The sequence below is a fragment of the Felis catus genome, chromosome D3 (genome assembly GCF_018350175.1).
Source record: "Felis catus isolate Fca126 chromosome D3, F.catus_Fca126_mat1.0, whole genome shotgun sequence".
NCBI lineage: Eukaryota > Metazoa > Chordata > Mammalia > Carnivora > Felidae > Felis > Felis catus.
This window is the reverse complement of record NC_058379.1, coordinates 77,656,957-77,679,119: the sequence shown is the minus strand read 5'-3', so window position 1 is coordinate 77,679,119 and position 22,163 is coordinate 77,656,957. Positions and strand designations below refer to the sequence as shown.

Genomic DNA, 22,163 nt, shown 5'->3' with positions numbered 1-22,163 from the left:
ACATTGTGTTTAGTTACTTCCCTTTAGACTTCGCCAGTCTGAGATAGTCCTTCCTTCCTTGTCTTTCATGCCCATGACAGTTTCTGCAGTGAGCGCTTTTTTGGTCCACTGCCTCTCAGTTTGGGTTTGTCTGGTGTTTACTCACGATTGGATGGAGGGTCTGCACTTTTGAGAAGAATGCAACATCGTATCATGTTCATGATGTCAGTATGTCTCGCTCCTGTTGACATTGGCTGTGATCACCTGATTACGGTGGTTTCTTCCTGCTTTCTCTACTTTAAAGTTACTGTTTTTCCCTTGGTGATTAATTATATTTCAGAAAAGATACTTTGAGACTATGTAACTTTGTAATGTCCTGTTTTAGTTTAAACTTTTGCTTGCTAATTGTAGCCTCCATTGATGTTGTGCCTGAGACAAGAACGAGATGTTTCCCAAATGCTATTTTTTTCCTATTTTCATCATTCCTTCCCACGTATTTTTTGGAATTCTGTAAGGACCAGCTTTCTGTTCTCCCCCATTTATTTATTCAGTCAATCATTTATTTCATATGGACCCATGGATATTCTGTGGATTGCGATCCAATACGATCATTATTTGTTGCCCACACTGTTCAACTCTGGTAATTAAGAACTCCTTCAGGTTGGCTTCTGTGTTCTTTCAACAAGCCCCATCTTTTTTTTAAAGCATTTCTTTACTTTCTGGTGTTACACTGTGTTTCAGGCACATCTTGTATTTTCTCTGTCCCAGCTCTAGAATCAACCACTTCTTCAGTGAGCCCTGGTTCCTTTTATTGGAGAAAAGTATTTAGAAACCCTAGATCTGGGCACTAGGTGTGCTCGTTAGCACTGTGGTGCCACTGCTTCTAGATATCTCAGTAGACAGAGCTCTGGAATATATGAATGTGTAATAACCCACATGTATACGATCATCTTTATTTTTGTACCCATCACTCTACATTTGCATTAAAAAAAAAAAAACCCAAGATTAACCACACACTTTGGATTCTGGTTGGACCAGACTGGACTGAACATTACAGCGTTTTTTACCTCGTCCTTCCTGATTTGAAAATTCTTTCTCTGAGAGGGAGAAACCTGGTTCTTACCTATGATTTTTTTTTTACTAATTTTAGTGTGCACGTAACGTACCCATAAAGTGGTTTCAAATTGTCAACTTCTATCACTGTGAGAAACATATTTACTGATGGATTTATGTAAAGTTCCTTTTGCCTCTAGACTTACAGTTTGTAATGCAGACCCTGTTTTCCAGACAGTTACTTAGTTCATTACTCCTCTTCCCCATTCTCTTCAGTGTGGCTAGGATATGCATTTAGAATACAGTTAGATTTCTTTGGTAGTGTTTGTGTTCTTCCTACATCCTGGTTGATTTTCAGTGTGTGTATTTTGGGTATGTGAAGGGAATGTAAATACTATGTTCTGCAAGGTTCTAAGAATTGAAATGTATGTGTTCACTGAAGTATAGCTCCCTCTTCACCACTAGCACCCATCCCCACTTCTCCCCTTCTTTCTAGCCTTTTCCCACCCACCCCCTGTTGGTCACCTGTCCCATTAACTTCTAGTTTGTTCATCCTGTGTTTCTTCTGCACATGTGTGTTTCCTTAGATCCCCTTCTTTCTTATGTGAATGGTGGCATCTTCTAGATACCCTTTTGTGCTTTGCTTGTTTCCCTTAACAGTAGTACTAAAACATCTTAAGATTCAATTAGTGGTCATCCTAGCCATCCGACTGTATTATCCACGAAGGACTTATTTAGGGTAGTTAGCAATCCTTGTAAATTCCCACTTGCCGATTGAGAACAAGTGTCATGCCTACCATAAGTTAGTGTAAAATCTGAACTCGAGTTTCTAAATTTGTCCTCTAGAGTTTTTTCCTTCCGGATTCAGCTTCAGAGAAAAACTGTAAAGAGACAGGAAATACTTGCCTTTTATGGAAAGGGTAATTTGTATCTTTATGGATTTTCATATCCTTAGAGAGAATCATAGAATTTTCTGAGCAGAGGCATGAGGTACAGTCCCCTTCAATTTACAGAAAAAGGAAAAAAAGCTCTGAGTGAGAGAAGGTCACAACAGTCAGAACTAGTTTCCTTATCTCCTTACTTTGAAGTGCTATTTTCTAGCATACCGGAAAGCCTTGCCAATCGTTATTTTCACTTTAGAAATTTTCAAACATACAGAGAAGTTGAGCATGAAAGCCTTCCCTCGTATCCCCATGTCCCCAGGTTCAACAGTTATTACTAACTGGTTGGTGTCAGCCTGAGCTATTCATTATGAATTACCCTCGTCAATTTCTCCAAATTTTAGTGACCGTGATGGCTGGCGCCTAAATCCCTCATTTCCTTCGAGGTCGTTGAAAGGTGGCACTCTCTTCTCAGGTTCCCTGTCCGGTTAAAAAGAATTTCTCCCATCACTTGTTTGTTATTCTGAAACAGTCCAAGAAAGGCAGAATAAATACTTGACTCTTTTTTCCTTACCATTTTTCAAAATCATGAGTTGGTGTCCCGGCACCGTGCAAGGTTAAATGATGAGGTAGTGAGGGGTGGTTTTCTTTCTTTTCAACCCCTGGATTTTAACATATTTTGCCCTTACGATTCTTAGTCTTTACAAGGGATATTCAGAGAGGCTCGTCTTTGGTCACTAGCAGCCCGTTAGCTCCTGTGTCATTTTGAGATAACCCCAGAACTTAGTAGTGTTTGATAGCTTCTTTTCTTTAAGGTGTAAGACTTTCCAGGTTTCAGGGCACCCGGCTGGCTCCGTCAGTAGAGCTTGAGACTCATGATCTCAGGATCATGGGTTCAAGCCCCTCATTGGGCATGGAGCCTACTTAAAAAAAAAAAAAAAAAAAAAAAAAGACTTTTCCATGTTTCTTTTGTACATTTCCATCCCGCACGTGGCAAAAGGCATTTTTCTTTGGATCCCTTGTCTTCTTTTTAAGTTTGTTTATTTAGAGAAAGAGAGTGCTCACGTGAACAGGGGAGGGGCAGAGAGAGAGAATCCCAAGCAGGCTCCGCCGGGCTTGAACTCACAAACTGTGAGGTCATGACCTGAGCTAAAATCAAGAGTCGGATGTTTAACTGATTGAAGCACCCAGGAGCCCCTGGATCCCTTTTCTTTTAATAGGAAATGGAGTATATTGTATAGACAGTCTAGTGCTTACTGCTACTGGGTTGTCATTGCTTCTAGACCGTTTTATTTTATATGTTATGTTATGTTATCTATCTTTTTTAGTGGTAAACTAAAAAATGTGGGCTCACACTCACAGCTCATATGTCAAGAGTCACATGCTTTACTGACTCAGCCAGCCAGGTGCCCCACTTCTAGGCCTTTTCAATGAACAGAGTTACAAATGCTTTTGAAGCTCTACTATTTGTGTGTTGGTTTGTGTCATCTGTTAATTAGTTATATTTTTTTAAATATTGAATTCAAAGTATAAATGCCCTTTTCGGTGAGTAGGGAGTGTTGAACATTTCATGTTTACTTTCACCTAATTTATTGAGTGCCTTTTGCATTCTAGGTACTGTGCTAGGCATTTTTAATTTTTTTTTTTTTTTTTGAGAAAGAGCACGACCTGGGGAGGGGCAGAGAGAGATGGAGAGAAAGAATCCCAAGCAGGGTCTCTGTACTGTCAACGCGGAGCCCTGTGTGGGGCTTGAACTTGCGAACTGTGAGATGGTGACCCGAGCCGAGGAGATCAAGAGTCAGATGTTTGGCAGACTGAGCCACCCACGCACCCCTTGCATAAATACTTTCACATATTCTTCTGGGACCTTGCTCTTGGTTACCCGTTTCTGTACCTTCAACCTGGCCCTGTAATGCAATACTTAAGTGCTTAACAACCTTTATTCCTTCCTGATCATCACATTATCTCACCCAGGATACTCATCCTGTCCTCAGGCCCTGTAACCCAGGCCCTCCTTCGCCCCCTCCACGTCCCTTTTCTCTGCTCCACCCCTCGACACATAGGGTAGACCAGACCCATCCTTAGCTCTGGATCCCCTTCTTTCTACCACTGCTGACCCTTGTCCCATCAGGGACACACCCATTCTCTGTGTCTTCTCCCTTTAACTTTCCTTCAGTGCTGCGGCTTCCATTTGTAACAGGGTTTGCTTTTCCGGTATTTAAAACTAATTTTAAACTAATTTAATTGACCTTTTTAACTGTTGCTTTTCTTTTTTCTTCCCTTTTATCTGAGTTTCTAAAAGAGTAGACCAAACTACCTGTCTTCACTTCCAAACCACAGTGATTTGCCATCGTACCCCTACTGATCACCTTCCGTCCCATCTTCACTGGGAAGGGCTTCCTGGGGCAGCCGGCGCTTTCCCACCCCTTTCACTGGGGACGTTTTAAGACGTCCCCGGGTAGCACTCGCTCTCTGGCCCCTCTGCTTCAGTTCGGCCTTCTTCACTTGTGGCTCCTCCTTACATCCCTCAAAGGGTGTTTTTCTCTAGGGTTCTCCAGCCCTCTCTCTCTCTCTCACTTGACCTGTCCCCTCCTTCCACCAGTCCCACCTCCATGGAAACCTTCTCATCCTTCAACACTCCACTCTCAGGGCCCCGCCGAGATGAACGCCCCTTCTTCGTGGAGCTCTAGACGTGCCTCCGTCACGTTGCTCTCCTGCCAGACCACCAGTGTCAGCAGGGCGGGAACTCCACTTTTCTCTCCATTTCTGTCCCTAAAACTTGCCTGGCTCATAACACGTACCAAATCTATGTTGGCACGGTCAACAGGCGAATGAATGAATGAATGATTGAATGGGAACACATTAAGTGACTCAGTCTCTGTATTAAAGAGACATTTATGTGTAAGCAATTGCATGCTTCTGGGAAGCAATATTCTTAAATGCAGATTTGTGAGGAAGTTCTATATTTTGGGATACTTTGTTCTTGCTAAGTATTTAGGCATATTAAAATATAATCCTTAATTTGAGTTTTAATGAAAGAGCTTAGACTCCCGTGAGTTTTCTTGAGCATGTGTGCCATTAGGAAATTTTAATCAACATGTGCCATTTATTCAGAAAGCACTTGAGATATTTTGTAGCAAGTTTTAAAGTCTTGTTCATATAACTCAAATGTAATTTTTGGAGATTGACTATACTTAACATTCGGCCTGATAGACTGTTCTTTCTAAGTAATTCTGACATTTGAGTTCCTCTTTTTTTGTTTTCTTCCGGCAGAGCTTTTACTTTTTCTTGTTTTTTACTTTTTTAATTTTTTTTGAACTTTTACTTACATGTGTAAGTATTTCTCTGTTTTTTTATTAAAAATTTTTTTCTTTCTCCAAAGTTTATTTAAATTCTAGTTAGTTAACGTATAGTGTAATGTTGGTTTCAGGAGTAGGATTTAGTGATGCATCCCTTACGTACAACACCCAGTGCTCATTACGAGTGCCCCCCTGAATACCCATCATGCATCCAGCCCATCCCTTCCAGTAACCCTCAGTTTGTTCGCTATAGTTCAGTTTCTTATGTTTTGCTTCCTTCTCTTTTTTTTCTCCCATCTATGTTTTGTTTCTTAATTCCACATATGAGTGAAATTATATGGTATTTGTCTTTCTCTGACTTCTTTCACTTAGCATAATACTCTAGCTTCATCCACATCATTGCAGATGGCAAGATTTCATTCTTTTTTATAGCTAATATTCCAGCGTGTGTGTCTATGTTTGTATACACATATGTATACACGTACACCACATCATCTTTATCCATTCATCAGTCCATGGATATTTGGGCTGTTTCCGTAACTTGGCTATTGTTGGTAATGCTGCTGTAAACTCGGGGTACGTGTATCCCTTCAAATCGGTATGTTTTGCACTACAAATACCTAGTAGTGCAACCGCTGGGTCGTAGGGTAGTTCTGTTTTTAAGTTTCTGAGGAACCTCCGTACTCTTTTCCAGAGTGGCTGCACCAGTTTGCATTCCCACCAACGGTGTAAGAGTGTTCCCCTTTCTCTGCATCCTCACCGACATCTGTTGTTTCCCGTGTTGTTAATTTTAGCCCTTCTGGCAGGTGTGAGGTGATATCTCACTGTGGTTTTGATTTGCATCTCCCTGATGATGAGTGATGTTGAGCATCTTTTCATGTGTCTGTTGGCCATCTCGATGTCTTCTTCGGAAAAATGTCTGTTCGTGCCTTCTGCCCATTTTTTAACTGGAAAAGCTTTTAGTTTTTAAACTACATTTTACTCCAGGGAAATAAGTTAGATAACTTATTTATTCATTTATCCAAATTGAACTATAACTGTCAAAGGCATTGTCAGGAAATCAGAGACATGCCCCCTTTTCTGGGGGAGCATGTGCTCCATGAGGAAGAAAATCCATTTATAGTTAGAAGAAAGTGTGTGTGTGTGTGTGTGTGTGTGTGTGTGTGTGTGTGTGTGTGTTTAGGGTATGGCTGCATTTGGCATTGAAGGTTCAGGGGAAGGAGACTAGAGGAAGGCAGCCACTTGAACTAGGCTTTCCATTTTAGGATGTTGCTCTTGGAGGGAAGGGTCAGAACCAGGAAAAGCAACATGGACCAGAGGCTTCAAGGGAAAGATGTCTTCAGGGACAACAGGAGTCTAGACATAAAGTAGAGCATTAGGAAACAGAGTCAGAAAGATGAGCCACCAAGAGGTTATGGAGACCCGTAAGGGTTTTTAGAGACTATGGCCGTTTTCAAACATACACACAAGTAGAGAGATTAGCGTGGCGACCCCCTGCATATCCATCAGTTTGCCCATCCACTCGTATTTTATCTACCTCACCAAAAAATCCCTACGCTTGGAGATATATCATAATACAAATGTTAATAACATAAACTGCTTGCATTTATAGAGCTTTTTAAGTAAAATGACGTTTTCGGGTAACTTGAAATTCATGAATCTTCCTTTCTTTCTTAGTAAATAGTTTTGTTACATTTCTGCCATTACTTAAAACAAACAAAAAAACCCTTTGTAGTCTCTTACTATCGTGTTCAAACTCGTAACCAAAGGTCACACTCAGTGTTAGAATTCTTTGTCTTACATCTAATAGTGGAAGCACGTCTTACAGGGAAATTGTATTTGAAGTCGTGCATAAAGTAAAATGTTCTATAAGGTCAAAATTACTCTCCAAAAAGACACCACATCAGAGACTGACACACCAGTATGCCAAACAGCCAGCTTTCCCTTCGTATTTGAAACAGGTGCTGCTTTAGTTGGGTTCTAGTTGAAGTTTTAGGTTTGTATAAAGAGCTATATGAGGGAACTGCATAGAAAAATAGGTAGAAATACGTTTGTCTAAGGGGTCCCTGAGACTACCCCCAGGTTCTGTGATTTCCTAGAAGTACGCACAGTTGTGATTTATTATAATGAAAGGATATAAAATAAACCCAGCAAAGATGGAAGGCGTATGCCTGGTGTGGAGTCCAGGAGAAACCAGGCACAAGCTGTCCTCCCCCGTTGTCCTCCCCAGTAGAGTTGCATGAACAGTGCTTATTCCTCCCAGCAGCGATGAGTGACACGCACAAAGCTTTGCCAACCAACGGAACTCACCCAAGCCTTAGTGTCCAGGGTTTAGGGGTCAGTCACATAGGCGTGGAGCACGCATGTAACTGACCTTAACTGCTCAGTCTCCAGTCCCCCTAGAGGTCAAACTGATACCACATGGGCCGCATGCAAACAAAAACGTAAATCACATTGTTAGCATAAACCATCTGGCATGGCCCAAGGCTCCTGGTAGAGAAGGAGGCCCTTATTAGGCAAGATATTTCAAGGGCCGGTCCTAAAAACCTTTGGAATATGCAGGGTTTGTGCAGTCCAGACCTGATGAGTTAATCCTTTATTGCACAACACTAAACACTTAGATCTGAGTCCATTAAGAGTATCACCCATTATTGGGGCGCCTGGGTGGCTCTGTCAGTTAAGCATGTGACTCTCTGGTTTCGGCTCAGGTCGTGATCTCATGGTTCACGGGATCGAGCCCCGCGTCGGGCTCTGCGCTGACAGTGCAGACAGAGCCTGCTTGGGACGCTCTCCCTCCCTCTCTCTCTCTGCCCCTCCCCCTGCTCACGCATTCTCTCTCAAAATAACATTTAAAAAAAAGTATCGGCTGTTATATCATTCAGTATCCATTTACGATACTGGTTTTAACACAAATTATTTAGCGGTGTTCCCTGTGTGGCTATTTTTAGGTGATCTGTGTAGTAAAAGAAAGATGCAACGTTAAGTTGTAGTTTTGTAAATTATTTTCCAATCTTGAAGACAATTCAGTATTTCTAAATACTGATTTTTTTAATCTACCATATTGGGCTTAGAAATACATCCAGCCACTTGAAATATGTGACTGAAAAAATTATTTTTCTAGCACTTCTCTTGTTTAAGAGGATTTTCTGTTTCAGGAATTCCATGAGTGACACCGTCAGACTGGTCAGTGGCCTCCAGCATCCGGGATCTGCAGGGGGAGTTTATGAGTCGACCCAGCACTTCAATGACATCAAAGAACACCTCCACATAGTGAAGAGGGACATAGATCACTTGGTGCAGCGAAATACGGTAAGCTCTCTTCCTTCTGCTTTTAGAATTGTCAGCCGTCCTTAGTTAGAAAGGGAAGAGCGCATATTCTTTTTTCTTTTCTTTTCTCCTCTTCTCTTTTCTTCTCTTTTCTTTTTATTAAGTCTTTTTTTAAAAAAAGTTTATTTATTTTTGAGAGAGAGCACAAGCAGGGGAGGGGCAGAGAGAGAGGGAGACAGAATCTGAAACAGACTCCATGCTCTGAGCCCGACGTGGGGCTTGAACCCACAAACTGCAGGATCATGACCTGAGCTGAAGTCGGATGCTTTACCGACTGAGCCACCCAGGAGCCCCAGGGAGAACACGTATTCTGCTGAAAATATTTGAACTTTTTACTGAGTACTAATGTTCATTTTTAATATTTAAGGTGAAATTATTCCATACGATCCAAATGTCTACATGTTCCATGCTCCCACACCCTACTGAATAGAATTTTTAAAAAAACTTGTTATTCCTATCATTGGAGCTGTCGCAGTTTCTGACTTATTTTCCTAGATTCTTTCCGTCAATTTTCCTTTAAAAAAAAAAAGGTCTTATTTTCAGCAGTGGTGTCAGATAAACAGCTTAAAAACAGTGGTATCTCTTGACCCTTCACTGAGACGCAGCGAGACTCACGGCTGCCGAGTAGCCCCCGTGTCTCTGCCTGGGCTGTGGGAAGCACAGGCCTGACGCTGGCTGACTGTGGCCTTTCTTGAGGCCAGACTCCTTTTTTCCAACAGCTTTTCCTGTCTTACTTCGTGCACTTTTTAAAAGTTCTTCTGGTTTTTTCGGGGGGGGAGGGGTATTTTACTTTCTTAGGCCTGTTTTTTAAGTATAAGCCCCAGGTACGTTTTTAGAGATTGGCCATAACGATAAAAATAGGTAACAGTTTTCCAAGTTGGATGTGCATCAGAGACGACACTGGACGGTGGGCCTGTGGTGCTCGTAAGTCTTTCGCTTGGAAGTTTTTCCTTAACTTCCTTACTGCGCTTCAAACCCCTTATCAAATTCACAAGTGCTTGTAGCACTTGCCGCTTCCTCTTGTGATCCAGTCTCCTCAAAATGACCGACACTAAAAATTCAGTGTGAAACAACCCAATTAAAAATGCTGGAGAAATGAATGGTGTTCATGGGAAAAGCTTGTACTGGGGCACGTGGGTGCCTCAGTCACTTAACCATCTGATTCTGATTTCGGCTCCGGTCGTGATCTCACAGTTGGCGAGTTCGAGCCCCGCATCGGACTCTGCGCTCTGCACTCTGACAGTGCAGAACCTGCTCGGGATCCTCTCTCTCTCCCTCTCTCTACCCCCTCCCTGCTCATGCTCTCGCCCTCTCTCTCACACTAAATAAACAGTTTTTTTTAATCATTAAAAAAAAAAAAAGGAAAAGCATGTACATGTATGAAAAGATGCTCAAGCTACTTGTATAATGAGAGAAATGAATTGGCGGGGGGGCGGTCTGTAGTTTATCCCTCCATTGTTTCTTTTCCTAAGATAAGCAGAAACCACTGTCAAATCTTCCCCTACTCTTACGGATGGTAGCATATACTGTGCGTCTGTCTTCTCCCTGCTTTCTTCCCTTCTCCACGCGGCCACAGGAGTGTGCAGAGCTTCCTTACTGCTTTTGTAGCCGCGTGAGCCCCATCGTGTGATTGTATCATAGTTTATACGATAATTTCTAACGAGAAGGCTGTCAGTCTTTTGTTTTTCTGTGCCCAGTGTGTTTTTTTCTGCTTTTAAGATTTTAATGTAATACTGATTTTCAACAGTTTCATTATGATATGCTTTGCTTTTGTTTTTCTTCTGCTTGGGGCTTGATATCTTGGTTCTATGCATTTATAGCCGTCTTTAATTTGGAAAATTTTTAGCCATGTTTCTTTCAGGTTTTTTTTTTTTTCCTGTTAGACTTTTTCTTTTCTTTTCTTCTAATGTGTGTTTGTTTACTTTGAGAGGGAGAGAGAATTCCAAGCAGGCTCCCTGCTGTCAGCTCCGAGCCCGACGCAGGAATCAAAATTGAGAGTCAGATGTTGAACCAACTGAGCTGCTCAAATGCACCTCTGTTGGACTTTTTTAGTTGTGGATCACTTCTATTGCCACGTCTTCGGGTTTCTTGATGTTTTCTTCTGCAGTGTCTAATGTCCTGCTAATCTCCTCCAAAGTATCTTTTTGTGTGTTAGTCTCTGGAAATTCCATTTGGGTCCCTTTTTTATATCTTCCATTTCCTCATCATGTTTGTATTTTTCTCTACATTCGTAAGCCCAGACATGTTTACAGTATGTTTTAATGTCTTTCTTGGGTAATTCCATCATCTGTGTCATTTCTGGGTCTATTTTTACTGATTAATTTTTCTCCTAAGACTGGGTCAAGTTTCCTTCTTTGCATACCTGGTAATTTTTCATTGGATGCTGAACCTTGCTACTTTTATGTTACTGGTTGTTGGATTTTGTTGTATTCCTTTAAATAGTATTCGACTTTGTTGTGGTCTACACTTAAGTTTGGGGGGTTAGTTTGATCTCTTCAAGGTATGTGTTTTAAGCATACCTTTTAGGATGGGTCTGGTTAGGATTTCTCAGCACCGTTGATATTTTGCACCACAAACTTTTTTTGTGTGGGAAACCGTCCTGTGTGTTACTGGCCTCTACCCACTGGGTGCCAGTGGCACTTCCCAGTCGTGACAATCCAGATGTCTTCAGACGTGGCCAGCTGTCTGTCCTCTGGCCAAATGAACTGCCCCTGGTTGAGAACCGCCAGTCTAAGAGTTCATTTCTCCCCACTATAGTGGTGTCTCTGGCTGGCTGGTGGGAAAACAGACTGTTCCCGGCCCTTCCCGTGAGCTCTGGGAGTTGTCTGGCTTCTTGCTTGGAGTAGTTCTTCCCTGGCCATGTGGAGTTTTGCACCACGCATGTGCAGATTAGATTCATCCAAAGATTTGAAGGACTCTTCTGCGAACTTCAGAGACTTCTGTCTCTGCTGTTACCCTTTTTCATATTCGGTCACATACAGCCGCCTTAGCCTCCCTAAAATACAGTATCTGACTTAGCTCAGTAGGACCACTCGCTTCTCTCTGGGGGCCCTCCCTGTATGCAGAATCTACCTCCGGGCCACTGCCTGTGGCCGGTGTTTGTAGACAGGTGTTTCGTATATTTTGTCTTGTTGTCAAGGTGACAGAGCTGTTCCTAGTCAGCCCTTCAGAGGTGGAAGCAGAAAATGTTCTTCCTATCCCATAATTTTTTATATGGAGTATTTATATTAATCTTTCGATAAACGTTTTTTTAACTAACATTTTAATTTCTTCTCTGACCCATGGTTTTTTTTTTTTTATTAAAAAAAATTTTTTAATGTCTGTTTTTGAGAGAGAGAGAGAAAGAGCATAATCAGGGGAGGGGCAGAGAGAGGGAGACACAGAATCTGAAGCAGGCTCCAGGCTCTGAGCTGTCAGCACAGACCCTGATGTGGGGTTTGAACTCAGCAAACCAAGAGATCGTGACCTGAGCCAAAGTCCAGTGCTTAACCGACTGAGCCACTGAGCCCTGATCCGTGGACTTAAAGTTGTCTTCCTTTGGCCTTTTTTCCCCCCTAAAATGCTGATCCCTTAATTTCTTGCTATTTTGTTTGCTGCCTTTGCCTGCAGACAGGTGTCTTTTGTTTTGTTTTTGTACTTAAGAGAGGGCGCGCGCGTATGAGCAGGAGAGAGGGGCAGAGGGAAAGAAAGAGAATCTCAGGCAGGCTCTATACTCCACATGGAGCCTGACTCGGGGCTCGATCGCCCAATCCTGGGATCGTGACCTAAGCTGAAATCAAGAGTTGGACGCTCAACCTAGGCGCCTCCAGACAGGTGTTCGTTTTAGATTGGATTTGTTTCTAGGTCTGCCAGTTGTCTTCTGTGAGTTGGTCCATATTATGTAGTCTACCTTCCTGGAAGTCCTAATACCACATTTTTAAAAAATATCTATTGTTTTTTAGGAAAGAAAATTAATATGTTAAATAACTTTCCTGAGGTCATTAGCTAGTATGTGGTAGAAGGGAAGAACTTAGATCTTTAACATGTAATCTTCTCTCCTTTATATTTTTAGAAACTGTCTTTCTTAACTATTTTTTTATATATGTCTGGCATATACATGTTTTTCAAATATGACTTAATAGTTTTCTTACTGGCCATTACCTCTCATCCAAGGCATTATCGCCTATTCCCTTAGCTCCGTTTGAGGTTATTTTCTGCCAACTTCAGCCTGTGTTGCAATGACCAGGTTGATGCTGTGGATACATACGTACGGAAGAATGTTGGCAACCACATGACCAACCACAATGTTGGTGCCGAAGAATGTAACCATGTAATTGCCTGAACCAGAACACTTTTGAGAAGGGGATACTGTTGATAATTACTCTAGTACAGCAAGTATAAACCGGATGTGTCCAGGGAATTCGTGGTTTGTGACCGTCAGGAGCACAAAATATTCATCGTCACTGTGATGACGATTCGGGCCAGATGGCAACAAGTTAGTGACTGGGCCGCGAAGGTGGAGGCCTTCCAGTATCATCTACTCTCTCAGAAAGTCAGGTGGTAGGGGCGCCTGGCTGGCTCACTCTGAAGAGCACAAGACTCTTGATCTTGGGGTCATGAGTTTGAGCCCCACGTTGGGTGTAGAGATTACTAAAAAAATAAATAAATAAACTTTAAAAGGTGGTAAAAGTTACGAGGGTGGAAGATATTTATGGGATGAATAAATGAAATGCTTTAGTTTATGTAGTTCACCATGAATTTTGTAAAGATCGCACATTTACTTCTTTTTCTAAAATACCAATTTGACTAACCATAACACAGAGTCCTTTGCCTTACAGCCATCAAATGAAAGGCCGAAATGCCCAGAACTACCACCATTTCCATCGTGTTTATCTACGATGCACTTTGTTATATTTGTAGTGGTACAAACGGTGTTATTCGTGGGTTATATCATGTATAGGTAAGTCTCTAACATGTAACTGAACGTTTTTCTGTGCTTGTTTAAGTTTATGTGCTCAGAGTCCTCAGTGCTCAATACAGAGCTTTCAGTACTTACAGAATTCAGTTTACACAAAGCAGATGTTGTTTCTAGTCTATTTCAGGCACGTGGGAGTGCACGTATAGAATATTCGTATGTTTATCTTAGTGCATCTTCTACTCCAAAAGACAATGTGTATTTCAACTTTAAACAGTCCTGTTCTTTCTAAAGTAAAACATACAGAACTTTCAGGTTTTTTTTTTCTTTCTCTTTTTCCTTAGGACTCAGCAAGAAGCAGCTGCCAAAAAATTCTTTTGACCACCATTTTCCTATGTGTTCATCATGTATGTGTGTACAAAATGTTGTCTTTTTGAGGGAATTTAAGTATTTAAATTGCTTCATAGTCTAAATTATTAAATTTTGTATAAAATAACTGTTTAAACCTTGATTTGCGGTAAGAATAAACCTTAAAACAAAGACAACCACATGTAAATTTGTGCATAGTACATAAATCTATTTAAATTTCAGTGAATTTCTGGCCAGTAGAATACAGCCACTGAACAGCATATTGATAAAGAAGATGGTAAATAATAGAAACTGGGGGCACCCTCCAGATGGGAAAGTTACCCCTACGTCTCCAGTGTTGGAGGTTTCTTTATTTAACATAAATACACTTGCCCTCCTGCCCCCCCCCCCCACCAACTCTGTGGTCTAAGAGCTCCCCATCATGTTCATTTTGTAACCAGAGTCTTTTGTTAGAGATCAGAGTTTCCCACTCTGTGACCCAGTCCTGCAGGCCTTTAAATGCAGTTCCCTTTGAAATCAAAGAATATTTTGTCTGAGAGCTTTAGGATCTAGAGAATAGGCTTCAGAGTGTTGAGGTATTTTTCCCTCCGATTATCCATGATACATTTCACTTTTAAGGGGAATTTCGGAAGAAAGTTAATAGCTGCTCTTTGCCTGAAAAACCGTTTAGGTGAAAACGTTCCTCTGATTATGGTTTTTATAGGTCTTCTGCCTGGTAACGTTCACTTCACGGCTGCTCACGTTCTCGGAAGCCTGCATTCCAACAGTGTCCGTTCAATATTATGAAAATGATTTTCAGGTTGTTTGTAATTTAAGGAACTTATTTCTGGCATGTTGTACAGTGTGTAAATTCAGCTCTGATGGCATGTCCTGAGGGTCAAGTCCACAAAACCTAGCACTACGTTTTGGTTAATGTGACTCCATATCATCTGGTGTCATTTAAATCAAGGAGTCTGTAGTATAAGCAGTGTTAAGATTTTGAAGGCAACATCTGAAAAATAGAATTAATAGTTCCGATTTCTTTTTTTTTTTTAATGCCAGAACTAAGGATATTGTGAAGCACTTGTGAGGAAGCTTGACCTTGAAATGTCAGACTGGAAGGGGTTATTGTAGTCTTTGTACATAGTTGTTCCAGGTATTCTAGAAACGGTCGGTAAAGAACATTTTAAAATGCAGACCTCATGTTTTCACAGCTGATGTAGACCTATTTTTTACTATTTTACTGCAAAATACTCTTCAGTAGTTATCTGTCCTTTGTCACAGAAGCCAAAATAATATTGTGTTACAAAACAGTACTGTTTCACTCTTCCGGACCTTCCTGAATTTGTTCTCAAATGTCATCCACAGATTGGGCTAACTGCCTAAAGTCTCTACGAAGGCTGTGGGGAACTCTGCATTTCAGCAGTACCTACTCCATACTGTATACGCACACAGTCCTAGCCTTGCTTTCTAGATTAACGTTCGTCCTGGAACGCTGAACGAGAATATTCTGGTGACTGCCCGCTCCGCTTGGGTCACTTTCACAGAGAACATGCTTCTCTGATGCGTGTCCTTGGTAGCAGTAACATTCTGAAATTCACGTTTCAGAGACATCATCACAGAATTTGCTTTTAATTTGTAGAAAAACAAAAAGACAAAACCCTTCCGAAGCATGTTGAGGTTGCGGGCTGTGACAGTTGGGAGGTCCTCTTGAGATGAAAGGCTGCACGCACACTGTCCAGTGTTACAAAACCGCGGTCACACGTGCCCGGACGTCCGGCAGGAAAACCGGACATGTGTGCCCCGCATCCGCCGCGTGCGGAGGGGCCGTGCGGCCGCTCCTGACCCGGGGGGGGGGGGGGGGGGGGGGGCGGCTGCGTCTATGAGAGCGCGTGCACCTTTTTCTCCTTTACTTAGTAATTTCATGTACTTGAAAATCAGTAAAGCAGTTCGCACAGGCTCTTCGTCATATCATTTGAAATTCGGTTTCTTTTCCTCCAAATCACAGACTTTAGGTAGCTTCCTTTCTGAAGAAAAATATTCGCTCTGTGGAGAAATCAGTCACTGCCAGGATCCTTTCATTTCTGTACTATTTTGTATAATTGAATTCGTTGACTTCTCTCACACCAGCAAGTATTTTACAGGTGCCTTGGATTAAAACAAAATTGATTTTAAATTTTTAGCGCAACTCATTGTGCTTGCGATGCCACTTTTAAAAAGAAATCCAATTACACCGTGGCTAGTGCTTTTATTTAATGTACGTACTTGTGCTCTGACTGTTCGAATGTCTTACTCAGCTTGAAACTTCCCTGTGAAGCCTCGGACAGTAAACGATGGTTTGGAGGTATTCAAGGAGGTATTCGTCAGCGCCTCTCAGAGTGTGGTCCGTGGACCATCTGGGTCAAGGTGTGCTTGTGCAGAATGCAGATTCCGGGGCTCCGTTCTGGGGCACCTGCATCACAATTCAGGGGCGGGGCTTCAGGCTGTCGTGTTCCACAAGCACCTCAGCTGATTCTGAGCACGCTAATGTCTGAGAAGCACCAGGATGAGGAATGCAAAAAAAGAAGTCTTTCGTTCTGTCGGTTTAAAGCTGAGCGGAGAGCATAATATAACACCGTCATCATCAATGACATTAGCAAACGTGCACTGATTCTGTTATAATTAACAAGTAATGTTCTCTTTGCTAAAACTCTTGGTTTATCAATAGCCACACGCCAAACCCAGGTTGTTGCCTGTAGCTCTCGGCACTTTGGTTGATGGCTTTTAAACTTCCAGAATCACCAGATCATGGTCAAGCCGTGAAAACTCCCATCTCAGAGTCCGCCCGCTAAAGCCTTTCGCTTTCCTGATTGCAATTTTCGTGGCATTTTATCTCAGACAATTGTACTTTTTGATAACTTGGGGAAAACAGAAATTACTTGAATAAGGGATTGCCTGACCCGATGCGTTGCAGAGATAACAATCTTTGTAAAGAGTTTCAATAACAGTTGTGAATATTAAGATGTGATTATCTTTTCCTGTTCATGTGCTTACTGCAGGGAGATAGTGAACAAACGACTATATGGGGGGTTTTTTTATTTATAAGATCTAATGTAAAATCACCACTTGCAACTTTTTAGACCTGTATGTTTGCCTGTTTAATATATTTCTTTTAAAGTTTAAAGGGGTTTTCTATCCACTGTTAATTTCGATTGGATAACATTTTGTCAAGTGTTTTTTTTCTGATTGTTACTTGATGCTAGCTGAAATTCGAGAAATGACATTGACCTTATTCAAATAAAGAAATATTTTAGTAAATTTACTTTTCTCCTTCCTTGATCTCGGGTAATAAGGAGTTACTTCTTTTCCAAGTAGGCCCTGGTTGTGATCGTGTTTATCTGTTGCTCTGTGCTGTACCCTAGGCGGCCTCCCTCATGCAGAATCAACGCACGGAAGCGTGAAAAGAGAAGTGGAAATGAAAATGGGTACAGCTTACCCTTGCTGGTAATGAAAAACACAAACTAATTAAAACAGTGCATTTGATGCTTTCACCTTTAATAACCAAATACTGGTAAAAGTGTAGTTAAGCTGGAACTCTTAATCGTTACTAATGGCAGTTTTAAAAAGTACTTTAATCTCCTTTGGCAAGCACCATTTATTTAGCCAAGTAATTCCAATTTTGAGAGCCCGTGTAGTATTAAAAGGAAAGAACAGGGCTTTGGTGTCAGAACTGGGTTTAAATCTTGGCTCTGCCGCTTACGAAGCATGACCTTCACTTTCTCTATACTTGGCTCCCCGGGTTGGGAGCGTTGCAAAAGAGTCTTCTGAAGTGGTCTCAGAAAATGGTAGACCCTCTTCTGCTAGAACATGCAGAAATGCTGGATAGAATAAGAGATGTAAATCAATTCGATGGGTTTGAAAGACGACAGTCACGCCCGATCGGTATGCCTGCTGGGAGGGGGTGGTCGAGAGCAGGCTATGCACAGATAGACCCTGGGCGCCAGTTAGAGGCTGAAGAGTCCGCTCGGGGCGTTGGGGAGAGTCCTTGCCCGCCTTGCCATCGTAAAGATTTGGGATTTTATTCAGGTGTGATGAGAAATCGGTAGGCCTACACCCGGCTGTCCCATGTCACAAATCTTGGGATGTTTCTGGAGGAATCAAAAGATTTGACACAGCAGCGAAGAGTTTCCCAGATGTCCAAGTGGAAGGGCCAGTGTACCAAACTGAGGAATAAAAGGATTTTAAAGACATCCCATTTTTTCGGTGGAATTCTCGACTGGGGAGACAATGAGAGATTTGATTTGGTAAAACGCAATACCAGGGCGTGAGTCCCGAGTAGTTGCCACGGGTTGTAGCTGCCACCTGAAGGTCTCTCCGTGCTGCTCGATTACCCCTCCCACACGAAAGTAGAACTTGGGGGATTTCACTTTGTGAACCAAACTGTTAACATAGGCCAGATCTGCAACAGATGGTCACTTTTCTTTGGGAAATAGAAGTGGTTTTTAATCTGAAACACTGCCATGTTGTCTAAAGGAGAGCTGCGCTGGACTGGGAAAAGAGACGGAATCCCAGGCAGTGGCTTTTATTTACCCCGTCAGCTGAAGTGTCCAATACCCCCCTCCACTGAGGAAACGGGTTAGAAATGGAAATGGAGAGGCAGTGGTCCGAATGCATTGAGCTCCAAGCAGTGCATCTAAAAGTGAAAGTGGGGGCGCCTGGGTGGCTCAGTCGGCTGAGCGTCCGACTTCGGCTCAGGTCACGATCTCGCGGTTCGTGGGTTCGAGCCCCGCGTCGGGCTCTGGGCTGACGGCTCGGAGCCTGGAGCCTGCTTCCGATTCTGTGCCTCCCGCTCTCTCCGCCCCTCCTCTGTTCACTCTCTGTCTCTCTCTCTCAAAAATCACATTAACATTCTAAAAAATTTTTTAAGTGAAAGGAGCCGGTACGAATGCACGTTCTCAAGCCGGGCACTCAGTACGGTTCCTGTTTCATTCCGAACCTTTTGTCAGTCTTCCAGATTGAGCCCCTTCTGGCAACATCTTTAAATAGGTCAGTAAAAGACAACCCATCTTAGAATATATAAAAGCGAGCATTTTAGGCCAAAATCCAGATCCTACAGTTCTGTATACAATGTAGGGGACCCATTTCCCGAGAGGGCTCATGCCCACAGATAAAATAATCAGCACAGGTTACAAAGAGTCCCCACCTCTTCGCCGTCCCACCTCCTCCTGGAGTGCTTTAATTAGAAAGATACTAACAGATTAAAGCCTTAGCCGTATTCGATTCCTCCCTTGACCTGAAGAAAACCACGGCCATTGAGAATCTGCTGCGTGTTAGAAAACCGTGTCAAACGTTTTACCCAAGTCCACCAGCGAGTGTAAACAGAGCGAGCGTCCAGGGAGTGGGCTGTATGTAAGGCGGAAAGGTGGCCCCGTCACACGGGGATGATTTAACTCGCACTGTGCTCACCTTCTGGGCTCAAGCCCTGAAAGTGGTGCCGTTTCCAAGCAGAAGAGTAACACCTCCGGGCAGGAGAAGGCTAAGGTGATGTCCCGGGTCTTCCTTCCAGTGAAGGACCCGCCCGCTCGCCCTTTAGACTCGCCTCGCCTGGGTGTTTCTGTACGGGACCCGGTAACCACCGAGGCAGCACAGAATTCAGGCAAACCAAAAGGCAAATCCTCGCATAGTACTTAGAGTCCGATGAGATAAAATGACGGATCAAAGGATTATTTTTGCTTAATGAAGCATTTTGGGTTTTGAGTCTCACCGGACTCCGTTTTCAACAGGATGTGGTGCTCCGGGGCTGGAATTTGGAAATTTCATTGCAGGCGCGTCATCGGTCAGCTCTGATTAATCGGAACGAGACTCTCGCCCCAGCCCTGCTGCGCTCAATGATTTCAAATTGAGAAATGGGTAGATAGCGTGAAGGATTTTTTTTTTTTTTTTTTTTTTTTTTTTTTTTGCTTCTGGAATTAGCCTCGTGTATTAATTCAGAAAGTGGTCGGTTGCATCCGATGGTGTGCTTTAGTAATCTGAACCATCTGCCTCCCTGTATTAAGGAGTTCATCTCTTTAATCCAGCTTACCGCCCAAGTACCGCTCTTCCCTGCCATCATGCCCTTGAGCAGATGAGGCTGTGCAGAGTCCCTCGCTCTTGAACGTGTTGCCGTCGTTGAGATTTGGAGAGTTTTGTCTTCGTTTGCTTGTTCGTTTGCCTTCGGGTTCTGCCTGAGTTTTGGCTTGATTTTTCTGGAGCAGAAACGATGGCTTTCTTTATGAAAACTATGATCAGCAACCAGGTAAAGAACTTAGGATTTGGTGGCGGGTCTGAAGAAAAAAAAGAAGAAGGAGGGACCTCTGATCCTGCAGCAGCTCAAGGCATGACTAGAGAGGAATATGAGGAGTACCAAAAGCAAATGATTGAGGAGAAGTGAGTACGCGTGGCTTCGTTTCCCTTTAAGAGCCTAAAGCGATGAATTCTGGCCATACCTTCTTCGGGCTTCCCGGTTTCTTTGTCTTTGCTTTTTTAGACGCCTTTTCTCGTGCTGTTTGCCTCTAGCCTTAGGAAGGAATGTTCTGTTCGGGGACCGATTTCCCAGCCTCAGCGGTTACTGTGTCCTACCCATAGGGATGGCAGTGAACAATAATAAATGAATCTATGTGTCGTTCTTAAAGCGGCTTAACGTTTGCTCTGGTCAAGGTTCGTTTTAATTAGCCTCAGCCGAAGTGCTCAGATGACGAACTGTGAGCCTGTCTCTACGGTCTTGCCCAAACTCGCCCTCCTAGCGCGTAGAAAGCTTTCAAACTGTAAGAAAGCTTTGCTGCTGGAAGAGGCACACGCAGCACAATCTTTTTTTTTTTTTTTATCTTTTTTTAAACGCTAGAAAGCACAACATGGTGATTACGTCCTAAGACTTGGCTTCCCAAAGACTGTGGGTAACTTTGCGGACTGTTTATTATGAAGATTTTAAAGCTACAGAAAAGTAGAACAGAATGATGAATATCCATATAAACCTCTGAAAAAAGTCAACAGTTAACATTTTGTTATGTTTGCTTATAGATGATTCGTTGGATGGATAGAACCATTTTTTAATGGTTTTGGTGTTTTTAATTTTTGAATGCTTTTAATGTTTATTTATCTTTTGAGAGACAGAGAGAGACAGAGCGCAAGTGGGAGAGGGACAGACAGAGAGGGAGACACAGAAGCCGAAGCAGGCTCCAGGCTCTGAGCTGTCAGCACAGAGCCTGACGCAAGGCTCGAATCACAGACCGTGAGATCATTACCTGAGCCGAAGTCGGGCGCTCAACCGACTGAGCCACCCAGGTGCCCCTAGACAGAACCATTTTTAAAGTAAATTGCCAACATCATGATGCTTTACCCCTAAATACTTCAGCCATGTACCTCCAGAACATGGCATTCCCCTGGCTATATAAAATAAAAATAAAAAAGTAAAAATAAAACATCAGTAACATTTTAGCTGGGCGTTATGGAATGTGAATCCCACCACCAATTTTTCACTGCTGCAGACTGGTCTTTAAGCATAATCTGTATGTAATTTTTTTAGAATTTAAGGTAGAGTCCATTTAAGACTCTCAACAACAACAAAGAATTAAAGCCCGAGCTTGAAGTTAAATGCCATTTAAAAAAAAAAATATTTAGTAAAAGTATTTCTCAGGCGCCTGGCTGGCTCAGTCAGTAGAGCATGCAACTCTTGATCTCGGGGTCGTGAGTTCAAGCCCCCACATCGGGCATGGAGCCTATTTAAAAAAAAAAAAAAAAGAATTTCTCATTTAATAAGAGTATCTCTTGCTGCCATCCTGGCCCTTTTGCTAACGATCCCTTACGTAATAGTTGCCTAAGTCCTTTTGCTAAGGTGATTATAGGTGAAAGGTTAATGACTTAGAGGAACCTGACTAACAAGGACAAAGGCCTACATTTATTTATTATTATTTTTAATGTTTATTTTTGAGAGAGAGAAAGAGAGTGTGAGCAGGGGAGGAGCAGAGAGAGAGGGAGACACAGAATCGGAAGCAGGCTCCAGGCTCCGAGCTGTCAGCCCGGAGCCCGACGCGGGGCTCGAACTCACGGACCGCGAGATCATGACCTGAGCCGAAGTGGGACGCTTAACTGACTGAGCCACCCAGGCGCCCCTAAAGGCCTACATTTAATGGAAACCTTGTCTACTGAATTCTTTTTTGAAAGAAATCGTAGCTTATAAACTACCTAGAATGTATTATGCTGGGGTCTGCAGTTAATTAAAGTCAAAGAAATAATAATAAACGCCACTGCCACCACGGTGTTGGCACTGAGATGAAGCTCGGACCAAAGAAAAGCATCCCTAGAGTGTAGGCTAGATTCGCCTGCGGCGGGGGGTGGGGGGGTGTGGAGACAGACAAACATGACACA

At 42.6% G+C, this 22,163-nt stretch overlaps 2 protein-coding genes across 5 annotated transcripts in view; both read left to right on the top strand.

The window, feature by feature from the left end:
* The window catches only part of LMAN1 (lectin, mannose binding 1), a 34,143-nt gene extending 17,065 nt beyond the window's left edge, over positions 1-17,078 (top strand). For 2 of the 3 annotated variants that reach the window (XM_023242051.2, XM_003995230.6), the window contains exons 11-13: positions 8,368-8,521; positions 13,357-13,478; positions 13,778-17,078. In XM_023242051.2, the coding sequence (XP_023097819.1) occupies positions 8,368-8,521; positions 13,357-13,478; positions 13,778-13,814 (313 nt within the window). In that variant the 3' untranslated portion in view covers positions 13,815-17,078. The remainder of the gene's footprint in view (positions 1-8,367; positions 8,522-13,356; positions 13,479-13,777) is intronic. The other variant, XM_023242050.2, reaches the window with a different exon arrangement.
* Positions 17,079-19,744: 2,666 nt separating this feature from the next.
* CPLX4 (complexin 4) overlaps positions 19,745-22,163 on the top strand; it is a 31,336-nt gene continuing 28,917 nt past the window's right edge. The window contains exon 1 of one of the 2 annotated variants that reach the window (XM_045042430.1): positions 19,745-20,186. In XM_045042430.1, the coding sequence (XP_044898365.1) occupies positions 20,020-20,186 (167 nt within the window). In that variant the 5' untranslated portion in view covers positions 19,745-20,019. The remainder of the gene's footprint in view (positions 20,187-22,163) is intronic. The other variant, XM_003995229.5, reaches the window with a different exon arrangement.